The sequence below is a fragment of the Tribolium castaneum genome, chromosome 9, assembly GCF_031307605.1.
Source record: "Tribolium castaneum strain GA2 chromosome 9, icTriCast1.1, whole genome shotgun sequence".
NCBI lineage: Eukaryota > Metazoa > Arthropoda > Insecta > Coleoptera > Tenebrionidae > Tribolium > Tribolium castaneum.
Window position 1 is genome coordinate 8,857,534 of NC_087402.1, and position 18,673 is coordinate 8,876,206.

An 18,673-nucleotide genomic window follows, 5' to 3' on the forward strand; every position below is an offset into this window, starting at 1 on the left:
TGTCGCAAATATCGAAAATCTCATTTGCGAACTTCGGAACGGAGGATCGAACTGTTATTCATATTTTCTTGGAATAATTCGTTGTGTAAATCGATTTTGAAGTTTGAAGAAGCCAAAAATATTGTTTTTGTTAACTGTTTACTGATTTATCAAGGGAACACCTAAAACATTGTAATGCGGTCATTCGACCGCATTATAATATGTGTGTAATTTTCTCTTGCGATCAACCTTGAAAGTGATTATTTCTTATTTAATTTAAAAAACTGTGTGACCGGCAAACGGAAATAATGAAAGAATATCCGTTGGTTGGAATTTGGCTGTTGCAATTTCAACTATTTATTAATCACGTACTCGTATCTAGTACCAGAGTAAAATGTGTGTTTACTTTTCGTAATTGTTAAAAAGTTGGGTAATTAGGTAATTAATTTTCTTGTTTCTTCCTCCAACGTAATGTGAAGCCGTGAAACGTTTCCACATGTGTTGCGATTATACTCGTATGTAGACATGAATGAAAAATAAAATATTTTTAAATTCTAAATGCACGACTCTATAAATAAATTACACTCAAAATAGATCGTATAGGTACGACAGTAGAGATTCATCCCAGCCCCATTTGTCATAAATTATTTCTATGTTCTTGAATGCGAGTACATTTTGCACTCCATGTGAAACTCTGTTTATTTCTTTTTAATAAATAACTCTCGGTTAACTCCACTAAAACAAAGTGTCTGTTTTTGTGTAAATAAACTCGTAAAAATGTGTAAATAATGGCGAATTTCAGGACGCACATTTTAACATTCTTTAATAAAGAAAAAATGTTTTAAGACTAGAACTAATAGACCACCACGCCTGTGGTAATTTTACTGGATATTGGATTTATGCGACAAATCTGAATCCGGTGGAACACTTTTACGAAAGATAAACCTAATCTCCTGCAATTTAACGGCTTTAGATATCCTTGAAAAATGTAATCTCGTAAAATGTATGCTCGAATCTAATTCCTACGCTTAGCAATTATTAAAAAAGTTAAAAATCGTCCAAAATTTTCACAAAAATTGAAATCTTTAATAAATTTTTTGGACTGGATATACCGTTATTGGGTTCATTTCAATTTTCAAAAAAAGTAAAAATAGTAACCAATTTTAGTTTGTCTACAAAAACAGTTGGTATGGTTTCTAGACGTACGATACAATGAAATACGCTAAAAATATTAAATTGCTTTGCCACGAATAATTACTGAGGGAAAGGTTTTTAAAATCGGGTCTAGAGGATTTTAAGGTGGCGGATTATGATTTTTTTTAGTGAAAAACTAAACAGTCCTATGAAATGACAACCATAAATTTAGGCTAGAAATTACAAAAATTCAAATATCAAAGAATATTATAATAATACGTAAAATTAGCCGTCAAATTCGCCTAAACAAATAAATAAAAATTAACAAATAAAGACGCTTCTGTAACTAGATAATTTAGTAAAGCGCATTCGGATCTTTTTTTCGATATTTGTCCTAATAGTCTTTCATAGTTTTTGAGAAGAAAAGAGCGAAAAAAGTCCTGCAAGTTTAAAACTTTTCACACGCCGATTACGGCGAAACTATTCCGTCCGGTTCCAAGAAAACGACTTAAAATCAAAATAATAATAAAAAATATATTATATAAGTTGTTTTACAAAAGTAAAAATCAATTAATTTGGTGATTTAAACGTTATCTCTAAACTTAAAATTAACTCCATAATACAGCCTGTTCCATCTAAACCCTACATTAGAACTATTGAAAGTTCTTATAATGATATTTTTCTGAATAGTGGTGAACATCCATAACTCGTTGGGTCCTGATAAATGAAAATGCTTTCAAGATGGCGGCACTTCCGGTTATACCGGAAGCCGTTCTCAACTTTTTTATTTTAAATGGAAAGATTTGTTTTTTATTGCGTTTTTAGATTTAAAGGGGATTTTCATCAGTTTGTCTTGTACCTAAAGTTAGCCGTTTTCAAAATATACAGGATTTTTTATTGGTATATTATATTATTAGATATTTGTACTTAGATCATTAATAACTAAGGGTCGGTTTATAGAAGCGTCATTAAGTTAATCTGCAATTAAATGCGTGATTAACTGATCACGTGACCACATTGAACAAAGTTGATTGGTCCATTCGCGTTGTTAACTTTTAACAACGAATTAAATTTTAGCAAAGCTTTCTATAAACCGGCCCTAAGACATATAAAATTTCTAATAAACTAATACTTTGGTAATAATTCGATTTGGGCGGAGTGCCTTATATCTAAGGCCTGTTTTAAATAATTACACACAGCAGGAAATAAATTAATCTGTTGCAGGTATAGATATACTATCATTATGAAGCAATACGGGCAAATTTCTGCGAATAACGCTCCATTGCACAATTTGATTCCGTCGAAACGTGTTGGTGGTCTTTGTAATCTTCTCTTATTTCCTTTTCCTTTGTTGCAATAATTGCAATTTGCAACAATCGAAGCATTTGCCGTTGTTTTTGTTTACTTTCGAAGGTGAACCGGTTGACAGTAGCCGTCAGTTCGTGCACGAGTGAGGTTATGTTACCGTTCAGACCTCACCTTTACCTGTTTCAGTATCACTATTCTTAAACCGTTTATCTTTCTTATCAGTGCAGAATCCGCAAAATAATCACAGAAACATGCCAACGTCGATAAAATGAAACGTAATCTGAAGACGGTGTTCAAGTTTCTCTTGCTTTCAGGAACGACCGTTGTTTTCACGGTTTTGCTATTCAGGATTTTTAAAATTCGATCGACGTTTGAAAGCCATGAACGAGGTTTGCCTTTAGAACCAAGCGAGGTGAGTGACTTTTTACCTTTTCATTAATAAAATCCGTTTATTTGCCATATCTTTAGGTGAGGATCATTAGTAATGAAAAGATTGATTGGCATGATTATGATGCTATAAAAAGGGATTCATTGAGGAGAGGTGGGTCTTGTTTTATGAATACGATTCTGTAAAATAAAACCAATGTTTTTTGTCTAGGTACTGGGGAACAAGGCAAACCTGCATTTTTAACTGCAGCCGAATCAGATAATTATGAAAAGTTATACAAAGTTAATGGATTTAATGCTGCCTTAAGTGATCAAATCGCAATTGATAGAGCTGTGCCTGATATACGTCATCCAGGGTACTTAAATCATATTTTTATTACAGGAAAAAATTACAAAAGACAATTTCCATAAAATGCTATATAAATCAAGGTTGTGATTTTGCATAATAACTTCATTCTAGCACGCTGGAATGGTTCATAAGAATAACAAGTTTTTGCAAATGCGCATATTTAGAGCAGTTTTGTTCCACTTTTAAAGTTATTTGCTTTACTTGTTGAATGAATTAAATCATAGTCGCAATACTGAATGAGACCAAACTCACTTTCACTTCAATTGTCTATTGAGGAATTTGGTTTTTTGTCAATTTTCAATTAGTGAAAGTTGTATACCTTTGGGAGCAGTTATTGCAAGACCTTGAACGATATAAATTGATATTGAAAGCTGATGCGAAATTTTCCGCATTTTTTTTTATTCGTTCGGATACATACAAATTTGTCCAAAGTAAATTAATCCACTGTGAGATTGTCTCCCGTAAACATCCAACCACCTAAGAATAGGTGTTGGTAGTTTTGACGGAGGAGTACTACATAGCTAATAATAATACATAGCTTTGTAGACAAAAATATTTAATGCCTAATTATGTTCATGTTCAAAAAATACTGATCGATTGTTATTACTTTGACCACAATTGAGATCTCCCATTCTTTCAAGTCTAGTAGCTTGGAAACTCTTTCCAAAAGTATAAAACAGAGTCGGCTGTATATTTTAACCGGTATATGCAGTGACTGATTGGAAAACTTTTTAGATGTAAATCAAAAAAATATCTCAAAGATCTGCCAACTGTTAGCGTCGTAGTCCCCTTTCATAATGAGCACTGGACAACTCTGCTCCGAACAGCTGCCAGTGTAGTAAACCGATCACCTCCACATTTGCTCAAAGAAGTTATCCTAGTGGATGACTGTAGCACTAAAGGTATACCTACTGTTCAGTCTGCGGTCCGCTTCAAATACAAATTTTAGAATTTAGCAAAAAACCTCTCGACGATTACCTCGCCGCTAATTTAACAAAAGTTCGGGCAATTCACTTGCCGGAAAGAAGCGGTTTGATACGTGCCCGCCTTGCAGGAGCTAGAGTAGCAACAGCCGATGTTTTAATTTTTTTGGATTCACATACTGAAGCTAATGTTAATTGGCTACCGCCTCTTCTAGGTTGGTTATTTGTTTTAATTATTTTTTAAATACACAGTTGTGTTAATAGAACCAATCGCGCAAGACTACAAGACTTGCGTTTGCCCATTTATTGACGTTATTCAGTATGAGACATTTGAATATCGGGCGCAAGATGAAGGGGCAAGGGGGGCTTTCGACTGGGAGTTTTTCTACAAACGTCTTCCATTGTTGCCTGAGGATTTGGAGCATCCGACTGAACCTTTCAAGTAATAAGTTTTTTGTGTTGTCTTGTTTTTCATTGGTGGTTTTAGGAGTCCAGTCATGGCTGGAGGTTTGTTTGCCATCAGTAGGAAATTTTTCTGGGAGTTGGGGGGTTATGACGAAGGGTTGGATATTTGGGGGGGTGAACAGTACGAATTGAGTTTTAAAATATGGCAGTGTGGAGGCTTAATGGTCGATGCTCCCTGTTCAAGGGTTGGACATATCTATAGGAAATATGCCCCGTTTCCAAATCCGGGCAAAGGCGATTTTGTTGGGAGGGTGAGTTGTTTTGTGGAATTTGACCATATTTCTGGGTTAGAATTATAGAAGAGTTGCTGAGGTCTGGATGGACGAATACGCCGAATATTTGTACAAACGTCGCCCTCACTATCGAGATATAGATCCCGGGGATTTGACAAAACAAAAAGCCTTAAGAGAGAAGTTACACTGTAAGCCATTCAAGTGGTTTATGGAGAAAGTGGCCTTTGATCTACCTCTGAAGTATCCCCCGATTGAACCTGGAGATTTTGGAGTCGGAGAAGTAAAACCATCCCTTATTTTGTGATTTTTTTCTTAGTGCGAAATACTTCCAGATACGAAACTTAGCAGCTCCTGAGTTATGCGTTGACTCGGGCCATAAGGACCGTGACCAGGTTATAGGCTTAGCTGAATGCGTCAAAGGGACGAACAAAAACGGCGAACAAAACTTCGCCTTGACCTGGCACAAGGATTTGCGAGTAAAGGGCAAAACTTTGTGTCTGGATGTTTCAGATCCTAACGATAAGGCGGATATTGTCTTGTACCCCTGTCACGGATCTCAAGGGAATCAGTATTGGAGATACGATGTTGTAAGTATTTTGCTTTTGATTTTGACCAGGGAATTATGTTTTTGTCTTAGGAGAAACAGTGGTTTTTGCATGGGGGTAATCCAAGGTGTTTGGATTGCGATCCCGGCCAACGTCGCCTCTACGTCACGAAGTGTGACGACCAATCCAAAACTCAAAAATGGAGGTTCGAAAATGTTAATTTGACCATGATCGCCGATTGGGAGAATGTCGGTGTTCGCTTCTAGCGACGTACTTAATGTAAAGTATTATCAGTGTTTACCTACACCTTTTAAAATGTGCTAAAAAGTGATTATTTTACGTAATTTAATGTAGGTATACATGTCCTTACGGTGCATTTCGAATTCGAGGACTCTAATTGTTTATCAATGTTTTTCCCTGACGCTGCTGTGATATTTAGCGTTTATTTTTAGAATAAAATTGTTGCCATATTTTGAAGTTGTAAATGGATTATTTAAATTTGATACCTTTTATAGGCGGAATTCTTTGTAGGATTATTGTCAAATCCGATACGTATTTAATAAAAATATCCACAATGAACACGCTCGTTTTATTTTCCCAAAAAACTCAAAAATCAAACAAGCTATCATATTGACGGAAACCGCTAATGCAGGTTCCTGCAAATTTGTAAAGTGAGTGGTGTCAAGTCATTGCAATGAAATGTCATTACCAAGACCGGCTTTGATGATCAATACTTGCCTACAAAGTGTTTTCAAGCTAAAATCAAGCCGTTTTCTTGTAAAAAACTACTCAAACTGTGTCAAAATGGATGAAAACAGCATTATTGCCTTGACTAAACAGCTGGCTCCACCTCTCACCAACGATAAACACAAGGGCCAGGCTGGTCGTATCGGTGTTTTTGGCGGAAGCTTGGAATATACCGGTAAGTTTGGTATTCATGCAATAGATGGCGCACCTTGGCTGAAAGCGCCATCTACATTTTATATTTTTTAAGTTCAAGTAGCTTATTCTTATAATTTATAATTAAAACCGTGGGGGTCAGGTTTCAGAGAGCGATTTAAAAATGTAATTAAAAAGTAAACTAATTCGACATTAAGTTGCTATTTAAAATGCATTAACAAATATCAAGTTGATCTCAAATTAAAATTAAAATGTTCTGTAAACCGTTTTTATTATTAATTTTATTATTTTATTTTCTTATTTTTAATAATTTTTTTATTAAGTGAGTTTAGTCAACAAATGACCTGAGAATAAAATTTCAGGTGCTTGCGAAAGCACTATTAGTTTTATAGCTTTCGAGTTGGGAGGACTAAACAAATAAAATGACATTCATTTGGACTTCTTTGTTTATGGCTCCATAAAAAAATCTATTTGTTTAGCTTACAATCCATTATTCCTTAATGCAGTTCTGCACAATGAGAGGAGCATTGTGAGAAATAATTCAGCGCTTTCATTGCTTTTTCCATCTATTCACCTAATTAGATTCGTCAAAAAAATGTGAAGGCGTCATAATAACCTGCTGTTTTTCAACGTATTAGATAAATCTGCATACGGTGTTGCATTTTTGCAACCGGAGCTAAATATTTGAGACGAAAAAAGTACATGAAAGGGACACGCTTTGATGCTTCTCAAAAGAAAATTTTATTTCATCATTTCGCGACTCAAATATTTATTAAAGCTGCTCATAAAGCGTTCCTCTGAACACAAAATTTACAAACGTGGAAAATTTCTATTTATTTATGAGGAAATTAATTTCTTCAAACAAATCTTTTTGTTAACTCATTCAGATAATTCAAATTTGTTTTATTCCGTTTAAATCAACCTGTCAGTGTTTTTGCCAAGAGGCAGCGTCTAGACCGTTTAATCACAGCGTAAAATATTGCAAGTTTTTGTTCCCAAAGTTAAATTAAATATTTAAATAAATATTGATTGAGTCCGAGTAATTGGAATTTTGCAAGATCACTGATTTCGAGCGTAATGTGCGACAAACTCGAATTAAACTTGACAGAGAATGGGACAGGAAGTACAGATTAATAGAACGTAGACATAATGCAATGTTTCCAAACCGGTCGTTGCATTTTCAAAATTGAAATCGATGAAATCGTTTTGTTTGCTGGAATTTTTCATAAGCTGTCGTTATCTCGCATCCCTTCTCTCAATATTAATACTTGGAAATTGATTTATTTTTGAACTAACTTTTGTTATTTCCATGAATAAATCATCACAGCTCGTTCGAAAGCTCCAACTTTAAAAATAATTTATCACTGTTTTACATCCGCAATTAGTCTCGTCTCGAGTAACTTTGTGCGAAATAATTCCACAGGTGCACCGTATTTTGCTGCAATTGCTTCGCTGAAAGTTGGGGCCGATTTGAGCCACGTTTTCTGTGCGAGGGAAGCAGCACCTGTTATAAAATCGTACAGTCCGGAGCTCATCGTCCACCCACTGCTGGACGCCCCTGGGGCCGCTGCCCAGATCGAGCCCTGGCTGGATCGGCTGCATGTGGTGCTCATAGGGCCTGGCTTGGGCCGAGAAGCCTCCACATTTAAGGTTTTTATCACTGTTGATTAGATTTATTGAGTGGAAACAAATTTATTTCTTTTGGTAATATGTGGCGTCGGGCGGATGAAAGAGATTTTTTTTGGGGCTTTTGAATCGCGTAATGGAACTTCTTAGACCACACTGAGGAAAATCATCTCGAGCGAGATATTTTTTAGGTGTAGTGATTCCTAGGAGACTTCGAACTTTTTATACGTCTGCAATTTCGGAATATATTCCGATCTTGTATACGTATTTGCTCGTTTGTTTCTCATCCAATTTGGAAGAATATTTGTCCATATCGAGCGAAAGTATAGAATGGTTGCGGCAAAATTTTGCATTTCACACATTCCGATTTATTTTTTTTGAAAATCCAAATTATTATAAATTACGATATAACACGCAATACGTGTGCACACGTAGGTGAGTATAAATTGTTATTTTATGTACAATAAATGCCCCAGAGTAATAATTTTTTGGGCGTTTGTAATGAAATGAAATTAAAATTTATTACCCTTCAGGTTGCTTTATTTCTCTGTGGAGATCTTAGTCTTTATTCGAATATTTATGTGTTTGAGGATTCAAAATTATAACGCGAACAATGCGTGACAAAATCTGGGCGCTAAAATCTCTAATTTTATTATACAATTAAGGGTGCGTAACATACATCACAAGTGTTTAACGTGGCCCCAAGGATTTGTAACACCGATAAGGTTAAATTAGAACTTTGATTATTCATAACTACGTGTTGAACTTAATCGTGATAGGTTTTGGTATCTGCTTAATTATAATTTTCGAACTACATGATTATAATTGATTTAATTAAATTGTTAAATATAGTTAGACCACAATAAATAATATAATTCGTAGATACGTTCATTTTTATTTATCGAATTATCTTTAATCTAAAATTATCTGTTGGTTAAACTTATGTCTAGTGAAATAATTTTAAGCACGGTGAGTCAATAATATTTTAGAATATCTACTAAATCAGAGTTTGCTCTGAGATACCTTATATTTTTTTCTATGCATGTGAATTCTTTCAAATGTTTTCTGCAATATTTTATAACAAATAATGATTAATTAAAAATAAACTAAAAAAAATTCCATTAGTTTATTATTGAAAAATTACAAATACGATAATTTTAGTTAATTAAAATTTCATGATTTCTATTGTCGTTATTCTAAAACAAGCCATGCTTAAATTACGTTTGTTTAAATATTTAATTTTTATTTCATTAACTATTTTAACGTCGATTTTTCACGTATTTTTTGCAAAAACAACATTAAATCATCGTTTGTTTTAGGACAAATAGTATATTATACAGGATTTATCAGAAATATGTGTGTTAATTTTACCACATAATAAAACTCATGAAATTAAACAACTTTTCTATATAACGTTTTGCAAAATTCTTATTTATAATTTTCACTGTTTTTCTTCTTTCTTTTGTGCAATCCAGCCGGTCAGTGTTTAATAATTACTTTGTAATCATAACAACAAATCGCAACGAAAATAGTTCGGCTCTTTTATTTTTGTACCCATAGGTGGGTACACGTTTCAATATGTTATCTTTTTCCATATTTTAAGTAAATTTGCGATTTTTTTATTGAACCATTATAAATAGAAAATATGTTTTATTTGTTCTGTTATCTGTTAAAATTAATCCACGTATTTCTGATACACCTTGTATATAGACGGTCTTAAGTGCAGCACTTGTTGACTCGAGGGCACTCAAGGGATTTAGACACTTTGGTTCCGAGGTATATACGCTATTTTTTGCACTTCAAAATTATTAGTTTTTTGCATTTCCGAGACTATAATAGATACTTTAGTTTTTGTCTACAGGGACTGGAGATAAATTTTGAAAAATACATTGTTGTAACTATTATAACTATAGTAATGATACTACGAATAACTTATCGGGGGTTTATCTAACAATTGTAAAATCCACCCTAAAGTGTAAATGTGTAAATATGGACTGAACTCCTCAGAGAGTTCATTTATTTCCTATGGAATAAATGACCCACTTTAGTTCCTGATGTAAACAGGTACTAAATTATCAATTTAGTCACGGAAGTACAAAAAATACATAATAATGTTTTTTGTGCGCGGTGACTTAATAATCTAATAATAATAATAATAATAATAATAATAATAATAATAATAATAATAATAATAATAATAATAATAATAATAATAATAATAATAATAATAATAATAATAATAATAATAATAATAATAATAACAATAATAATAAATAATAATAATAATAATGATACTAATACTTTGTGGTTTTAAAATATTTGATTTTTTCTGTGTCTTCGAATAGGCACTGAAACGAATTAACGGATTTCAGTGAAAATTTTAGGGATTAAAAAAGAAATTTTAACTTAAATTTTTGTGATGATTTGTTTCGATATTTTACAGTGTTTAGAAGATATTAAATCTAAACCTCAGGCAAATGAAGTTGCAGGCAGAGCTACTTAATTAATAAATTAGATAATTTTGATTAGAAGGAGTTGTAGAAAGATTCTGTAAAAATTCGCATGTATGAGGAAAATAGCAAAGGCTAAATTGTTATTAGTTTTTGAGATATGTCCAGTAAAAATATACTTTCAATTTATGCATGAAATTTTTTTTACAAGTTAGAGTTGCTTCAGATTCGTGACGGTATGGAGAGAATTCATTATGAATGGTCATTCAATTAACTTTAGCATTTATTAGACGGGCTTCATCATTAGTAATCCAGCCAGAAACGTGCTTCTATTGTAGCGATTACTCCCTGTTGAGTTACCCACTTAAGAGTTTCCACAAGTCGCTTCAATTACCTATCATTTTATCTTTGATAAAGTTGCTTTGGTGTGCCCTTTCACCGACTGAGGCGGAGTTCATAAACTGAAATTTCTTTTTAAGTGGGATTATATAACTGCCACAAATTACGCAAAAGCGCTTAGATTGGAGGATCAAAATGTTACGTAAATATTATGTTTGTCTTGAACGTTCCCGAGTTTTGAGAAATTAAAATGGCTTGCTTGTAATTCAATTACCCGTATGTGTGCCAGTGACCCAGTTTATTGACGATTTCGCCGGCAAATTAAATTCAGATCCCTCTTCACTCTCCGAATTACTTTTCCCGTTTCTTCGACAGGTCCAAAAACAAACGAGAACATTCCTCACGGTGAGCTATTGATCCGCAGCGATTATCTCGAATTTTGCGTTAATTCCTTCCTTGATAATAATAAAGAAGGACGTTCTTAATTTGGAGTTGAAAAAATGCTCTTCCTGCCATCAAATAATTTTAAAAAGTTTACAACACGAACTTAAGTGCTTTACTTCTAAACTTAGTTTAATGGAATGTCTTAGGAGCAAAGCGCCCCGATTGATTTTTCTTTCATCTCTCTACATTGTTAAAGAATAAACAGCGCAATAACGGAAAAAAACGTTCGCAGGTCATCGACGAGGTGGTCGAGATGTGCAAAGTTCGCAAAAAGCCTTTAGTGATAGACGCCGATGGTCTCTACTACGTCTCGATAAACCCAGATGTTCTCCGCGAGTATCCCTCCCCTGTAATTCTCACCCCCAACGTCATGGAATTTACAAGACTAATCGGGTCTAATGGCGAAGGGAATAAAAAAGAACAATCCGGGAATTTCCTTGCATTAGCAAAAAATATTACGATTTTATGCAAAGGACACGACGATGAAATTTTTAACAGGGAGGCGCTTGTCAGGGTCGTTGGGGGAGGCTCCGGGCGCCGCTGTGGGGGCCAAGGCGACCTGCTTTCGGGGGCTGTGAGCACCTTCCTGGCTTGGGCTTTGGAGCAGCTGAAACCTTGCGACAATCGCCCCCTGATTGCCGCATTCGCTGCTTGTAAACTAGCGAGGGCTTGTAATGCGAGAGCTTTCGCCAAATATGGCAGGAGTATGACTTGTAGCGACATGATCCACGAGATTCATCCCGTTTTTGATGAGCTTTTTGAAAGGAGATAATTCAAAATAAATCTTTGATAGAGAGGGGTTTTTTCATTCATGAGTTATCCTACTTTCCTTTTATAAATCTTTCCTTTCCTCCACTAGGATCCAGAGGTGTCAAGTGGCGGCTCGAGGAGCACGCTAACGAATTCATGACGCTGAAACACGAATGAATAAGAGGAAATGTATTGCAATTATCTCGCAAATAATCGCTTTCAACAGTTGGGTCGTAGTTTGGAAAAGTTGGTCCAAGACAAAACAACTCACCGTCTTTCAAGTTTAAGAAAGTCAGAAATTTGGTTGTTTTTGTTGTTTTTCTTTACCCCAAATTTACATAGCTGAAAAAACATTTTAATAAAATTTAAAATAATCAAGGAATACAACATAAGCAAAGAATGAATAATTGTCAAAAGGGCTTATAAGATTTTTTTTATTTTTAAAGCTTATTTTACGAGTCTAATTTTTCTTCAGAATAGCTTTTTGTAAAGGATTGAGGTTTGGAACTTCTTGTAATTTTACCACACAACAATCAGTTAGGTTTTATAACGTATAGTGGAACATAATCAAATAAAATAAAAATATTTATTTAGATTTGGATATACTTAGTTGATAATGGAGCTACAGAAATATTTTTTGTTCAGTATTTGAGTAACAATAATCTTTAGGAACATTGAGTGGAAAATGAACTATTATTCACACTTGAAAATAATCTAGTCGTACAGGGTGTTTCACATGATTTTACGCGCCTGTAAACTACCACTAACAATACACAAATTGGATAGTCTTCTCTAGTTTGTTCACCCCTTCAAAAAATTACAACGTTTTTAGTTAGTTAGTGATTAAGATAATCAGATTAGAATGACGTCTTTCGATAGGACACATGACAATTGTTTGTGAAAAGTAGAAATTTATTATTAATAACGAGACAGTCATTATTCTGACAACAATATTTTATTTCAGTTCATAGTGGAATTGCAACAAAGCATTTGATTTTTTTGGAGTGCAAAATAAGGAACAAATTGAGAGTTTCTATATAAGAAAAGAATTCTGTGTTAATCTAAATCCTAGCGACACACTTTGAACTAAGAAAACCCATCAGAAACTTTCAAATTGTGCTACATTTTACTCAAAAAAATGCAAATGAGTTGTTGCACTGTCGTGGGGTTCTAAAAATTAAGCAATTTAATGTGTACAAAATAAAAAATAAAAAAACACTCAAACAGTCTCAGACATTCTATGTGGAAGAAAAAAATGTCTAAACAAAGAAAAAAAAATTACTGGTTGTTAACGGACCAGAAACAAAGATTTTTAAACAACTACAATAATAAAACTGACTTTCAACCAAACTGCAATACAGGGTGAGTCTGCTAAAAGTATTTTTTACTGTATCTTAAAAACTAACATTCACACAGTACTTAGCTTTTCTCATTAAATGCTGTATTTTTTTCTCTACGTATGTTAATTTTTTCAGAATTTTTCTAAAATAATTCCCAATGTTTAAAATCAATTCATTAAAAATATTAAAAGGTTTATTAATCAAAACTTGGATTTCGCAATTTTTATTTAGAGCTATTTTGCTTTTCTTTTTAATGTTATTTTTTTTAACTTTCTTAATGTCTTTTATTCAATGATGTTCACACTGATTTATTTTCAAACTTAATTTGAAGGCTATAGCTTTTGTCTCAAACACTTAAATTAAAAACTTGTGAAATGTAAAGATGAAACCATAAAGAATTTGATGATTTGAATACATGGCTACTTTCTTTAATTTTCTTCTCTAGTTTACACTTTTGAATAATTCGACTTTTGCATCAAAATAAAAAAAATGGCTCTAAGTCTAGACTTTGGCCGTGAGAAAGCATCAAATGACAATTAGTACCAGTTGGTGTATTACTTGTTAATTAATTGAGCCCACAGTCGTTAATAACAGCCAAGTTTCTCTTGCTGATCGTAGAATCTGCAATCTCTAAAGGTTTATTTAATAGCGAAATAACAAGATTTGTGTATTTTACCCTCAAGGTAAATAATGGCACTAATAAGCTCGCAAGCTACACAATGTTTCAGTTAGATAAGCTATTGATTGTTCATTATGAAATAATTCACATACTTTTCGTCGGTTTATCCAGCCACAATATTAATTTGAAGCAGCTGAAATAATAGTATCGGTAAAAATTTGAATAAAAAAACATTTCATAATAGTGCAGTTGTGTTTTCAGACTTAAACTCGCAAAATTATGCAAAACCGACAGCACTTGAAGCACTAATGCAATGGTGAATCTATTTTCAACCACATTTAATATTTCATCGATTTTTTGATAATTATTACGAGCATGATTATTGCATACTGCAGTGGAATAGGTTTAAAATTTATTAGCTGCTGGGGGTGTAATTCACGTTCAATTTTTGTGTAATAAATTGTTGAAAAATGATGCAGATGATGAATGAACGGGTTTAAAATAAAGTGTCGCGGTGCATTTCGTATAAATTAGAATTAAATTTTTCATCCTTAAGAAGACGGATGATGAGAGCGCAAGAACCCGATTCAGATAACGAAATTTGTGGCAGGACGTGGCAAAAACCCGCTGGGGAAAAGGCAAAATCCGTCCGATATGGAAAAAAATCGTGATTAATTGCGGCTTGCCGGCATTACGAAGACCTCTTCCATTCGTAAATCCTTTGCTTGTTTGCCGTCCGAAGTATTGTTAGTAAAGCCTTTCCTGTTAATGCCAAATCAATGTTTCAGAGGAAACAAAACTGACAAAAGCACTAAAGCGTTTTTATCTCTTGGAAAGCTTAAGTACTATCCGGTGTGTTGCGTCGATGTCGGAGTCTCTGTCGCGTTTTGAACTTGCGCTTGAGCTTTACAGAGAAGGAGGGATAAAAGCACATTTTATCGGACTTTGGCGGGAGTTTGGTTGATATTGTTGTCGGGACAAGTGTTGATGTGACGCTGGCTGTTTTACGGAAGTTTTACGCGACTTGAGTTGTATTCGCATCGAGTGCGGGACTTTCCAACCTTCCTCCTCATGTAAGTTGCTTTCAAACTGATTGATTTTTTTCAATTGCAATTTATCTGAAATAGTACAATTTATTACTTGCTATTTGCACAACTGATTAATATTTGATATTCATATAAATTTTGATTGATTTAATGCATTACATACATTTTGCATTTTGGTGGATGCGCCGGGATTGTGAACATTTATTATAATTCAGAACACTGTTTTATTGCCAGACCGCTATTACACCGTTATGTCTTTTTCGAACAATAAAGTTTATCTTTTTATAAGATTTTTTAATGCATCCACATTTGTATTCGTCGAACATTCAAAACTGAGCGGTAAAACATAGCAATAAAATATTGATTGACTTTTTGAAACTCCAAACAAGTTTATCATGAATATATTATCCAGTCTGGAGGAGCAAAAGCACGAAAAACGAAATGGATTATATCATAAAATTTTGAACCGAATTAATTAAATAAATATGGTTTAAGAAATGTTGGCTTTTGGTAACTAAATTAACAAGATATGAAAAAAACTACAAAGTTAACACGAAACTCAGTATTAATTAAATATTATTGGGTATACAAAGTTAGCAAAATTTAAACCACTAATTAATATGTATACTGGAGCATAATACACTTGGCAAACAAATTTTACTAGGAAGATTATGGTATAGAGCGCTCCTTAATAGACACAGTGCTGCCGATCGTGAACTGGATAGCGCTTATTGAACCAATAAGCTTTTGATTTTGCGATTCGAGCGTTTCGAGTTGCTATCAACTAGACGAAAAATGTTTATCTACCGTGTTTCTGACGCAGACTTTTTCTGTGCCATCAAAGAGTCCAATATTGACGTATCATTAAGGCTAAAAGAGCTAAAACAAACGTTTCAAAGGATAACTTGTCTGACGCGTCTTAAAAACGTGAACTTCCATTTTATTTTTTATCATCGGCGTGAATTAAGCTCCGATGCGGAAACACACGTATTTCATTAAAGCTTTCACTACATTAGTTGCGATTGGGGGCGAAGCACAACAAAGCGACATGACACGTTTTGGCCTCAGGCTGGAAATTGAACGTCCGAATTTTGATAATTAAATGTGTTGACCTTCGTTAGGGCTGCCTTATTTAGAGGCGAAGCCATCGATAATCTGCTCGTGCGTGTCGCTTTTATAGTTTTATTTTCACGCTGAAACGGATTGACATTTATAACGACCAAGCACCTTGTAAACCCTATCACTTACATGACATAATGATGTATAGTGCAAGATTAACTCCGGGAGCTGGATAGGGTCATGCGAGGAAATGCTAAAGGTTAAATTATTAATTCGAATTTTCTTTGAAGTGCAATTAAAGTGATTTGATTCAATTTCGGATTTTGGCTAATTACACTAATAAAATAACAAGCGCTAAACTGCAATTAAAACGGACAGTTTAATATCGGCTGATTTAATTTTGTTTGGAAAACTAATCCAATTCGGCGGGAAATTTGTCGTCATTTGTGATCATTTAATCACACTACACGTGCCGGCTTTTGACTAGCTAAAAGACAAGCCATCATTTTGTTTACTAAATTGAATCGATTAAATATTTTCGGAATGCAGTCAGAATGTTAACGACAGCGGTTTGACTGCACAGTTTAGAAGGAATACTCGAGAAAATACTAACGGAAATTAAATTTTCTTGTTTTTTTAGCTGGTTGTGACAGCTCTGTAACAGCTTAAATATCTTACAGTAAAAAGCATTTGACGATTTGTTGCATCGGCTACTCCTTAGAAAAACAAATTATTAAATATTTATTTTTACTCGCATTTTAATTTATTTTGGTGGATGCGCCGGGCTAGACAATAAGTCTTTTAGCCAGTTTTTGATTGAAGACACGTTTTTGCAAACTTTATCAGTTTTAATTAAGAGCTCGAAAAATTCATTCCTTCCAGGTATTTTCTCCCAAACAAATTGATTATTATCGCCTGGGGAATTTTTATTTATCTCGTCGAAGTCGCACTTTCCGGCGTATCTCGATTAAGCAACGTCAATATCTTATCGCCGTCGTGGACGAACTACACTTAAAATTGCAAATTGAAGTTTAAATTGGAAATTTCGCGTTCCGTAAGTTCTTAATCTCGCGAAAATGGACAGGAATTGTGGTGGTTTGAAAGTATGTCAAATCGGCCTCGATTATACACAGCTTCCGTCGATATAAACCAGACGTAAACTTTTATGAAGATCATAAATTTACGAATTTATCGAATTAAGAGGCGGAAGTTTCGCGTTGACTGAAAAAATTAATGTTGTATGCTGGAAGTTGAGGATCTTTCCGGTGAAATTACTTAATAAAGCAGGTATGCGCGCGTGTAAAAATTTATGCCGTGGCCTCGTTTCATAAATTAATTTATGTGTTTACTTTCCGGTTTCAATCTGTGGCGGGAAATGCGATTTGTTGACAATTATCAAATTATCACTCCTATTAGGACATGAAATGATAATGACGCATTTTATCTATCGTTAGGTCATAGATCATGGCCTTGACCTGTCTTGTGGTCTGTCTCCTGCTATAGTAGAACTAGAACCTCGTTAGAAAAATCGATATCCGGACATGCAATCCGGACAATAAAAAAGCCCGTAAAAAATTAAGTATTAACTATAGCTGACAGTAAATTATTCACATTTGAATTAATTTAAAATTAAGCAAGGGCACGAGTTTTATGATCAATCTTTCAATGATTGGGGATAGAAAAATAATTAATAATTTCTTCCGTTGTCTTCATTTTTTATGTATGACGCGCTGTAACTACTAATAATCCGATCCGCCCCTAATTACACGTAGTTTCGATTAATTAATTGCTTGGTTTCTCTTGTGCACGCCAAGGTCACAAAAATAAAATTTTAAATAGGTTTATCATTGGATGGCTCTGATAAAAAGCCGATATTTCAAATTGTGGCTGACACATTTGACATGCTACAAATGTACCAATGGTGAGGCGTGTTTTGTTGAATTTTCAGGGGATTCATAGAGAAAATATTTGCGGAAACTTTACGTTGAAAAACATATTTACAGATTTATTGGATATATTTTCGGGTTGCGGTTTGATGGGGCGGCCGAGTATTAAAATTAAACAACAGTTTCCACTAAACAACAAAAATATTTCCATTTTCGACGCAAATCAATTAATTGCTTCGAGCCGTTTTTTTAAGTTGATTTCTAAATATTACATGCTGTAGCCTTGCCTTTGTTGTATTTCTTAGAATAGATAAATTGGAACGTTAACAATGAAAATACAACATTCTGTTAACCGAAAAAGTTATGAAATGTTTTTTTTCTGTCGTAACAATCGTCGGAATGACTTTGACATTTTTCCGTGAAAGACCTCCTGCAGTTGAACGTGCTTTGAGCACTCTATTGGATGGAAAAGTGAAATTCTCGATCTAATTGCCAGGTTGACTGTGGAGCAGGACCTTACGCCTGGAAACCGACTGGCGTCCTAATGGCCGAAAATCGCCGGAGTTAGTTTGCGAGCAATTATAAGTTGAAGGAATAATTACTTCCGATCCGAATTCCTTCCCGCTCGCTAATGATATCTCATCGGAGTCGTTTGTTGCGTTTACGAAGCTCTCGTGTTGCGTTAAACCGCACTTCGATTACGATATCGACTATTTGAACTTGAATAGGAAACGGTACATTAGTTTGACTGTTGTAATGTTCCATTCAAAAAGCAAAGTCTTTCGCAACTGCTCCTCTTTAACGACCCGGAAAATTACCATGAAGATTGCTTATACGGCCCCCAGTGGCGTATCGCCAATTAAGGTAAACAGATCACGCGAGGGGCAGCAC

At 34.2% G+C, this 18,673-nt stretch overlaps 3 protein-coding genes across 3 annotated transcripts in view; all 3 read left to right on the forward strand.

Moving 5' to 3' along the window:
- Positions 1 to 2,665: 2,665 nt before the first annotated feature.
- LOC663798 (polypeptide GalNAc transferase 6-like) lies at positions 2,666 to 5,904 on the forward strand. Its single transcript, NM_001167785.1, is given in 10 exon segments — positions 2,666 to 2,833; positions 2,890 to 2,962; positions 3,020 to 3,164; positions 3,893 to 4,059; positions 4,107 to 4,295; positions 4,345 to 4,522; positions 4,568 to 4,796; positions 4,837 to 5,058; positions 5,111 to 5,365; positions 5,416 to 5,904. Coding segments are annotated over 10 exon segments (1,776 nt in total). The 5' UTR covers positions 2,666 to 2,689; the 3' UTR covers positions 5,590 to 5,904.
- Positions 5,905 to 5,973: 69 nt separating this feature from the next.
- Positions 5,974 to 11,878, forward strand: Naxd (NAD(P)HX dehydratase). The gene is made up of 3 exons (XM_969844.5): positions 5,974 to 6,245; positions 7,647 to 7,873; positions 11,315 to 11,878. The coding sequence occupies exons 1-3, from the start codon at positions 6,023 to 6,025 to the stop codon at positions 11,852 to 11,854; spliced, it is 990 nt and encodes a 329-aa protein (XP_974937.3). The 5' UTR covers positions 5,974 to 6,022; the 3' UTR covers positions 11,855 to 11,878.
- Positions 11,879 to 14,722: 2,844 nt separating this feature from the next.
- The window catches only part of LOC103312822 (uncharacterized protein), a 43,065-nt gene continuing 39,114 nt past the window's right edge, over positions 14,723 to 18,673 (forward strand). Inside the window, exon 1 of the mRNA XM_008194452.3 lies at positions 14,723 to 14,864. The gene's annotated coding sequence lies outside the window, so the exon portion shown is untranslated. The remainder of the gene's footprint in view (positions 14,865 to 18,673) is intronic.

Bases quoted from the DNA above. Each gene is read 5' to 3' on its own strand.
- Naxd (XM_969844.5), top strand. From the start codon at position 6,023: ATGTCATTACCAAGACCGGCTTTGATGATCAATACTTGCCTACAAAGT. The intron at 6,246-7,646 runs GTAAGTTTGGTA...ATAATTCCACAG, and splicing joins CGGAAGCTTGGAATATACCG to GTGCACCGTATTTTGCTGCA. The intron at 7,874-11,314 runs GTTTTTATCACT...AAACGTTCGCAG, and splicing joins GAGAAGCCTCCACATTTAAG to GTCATCGACGAGGTGGTCGA.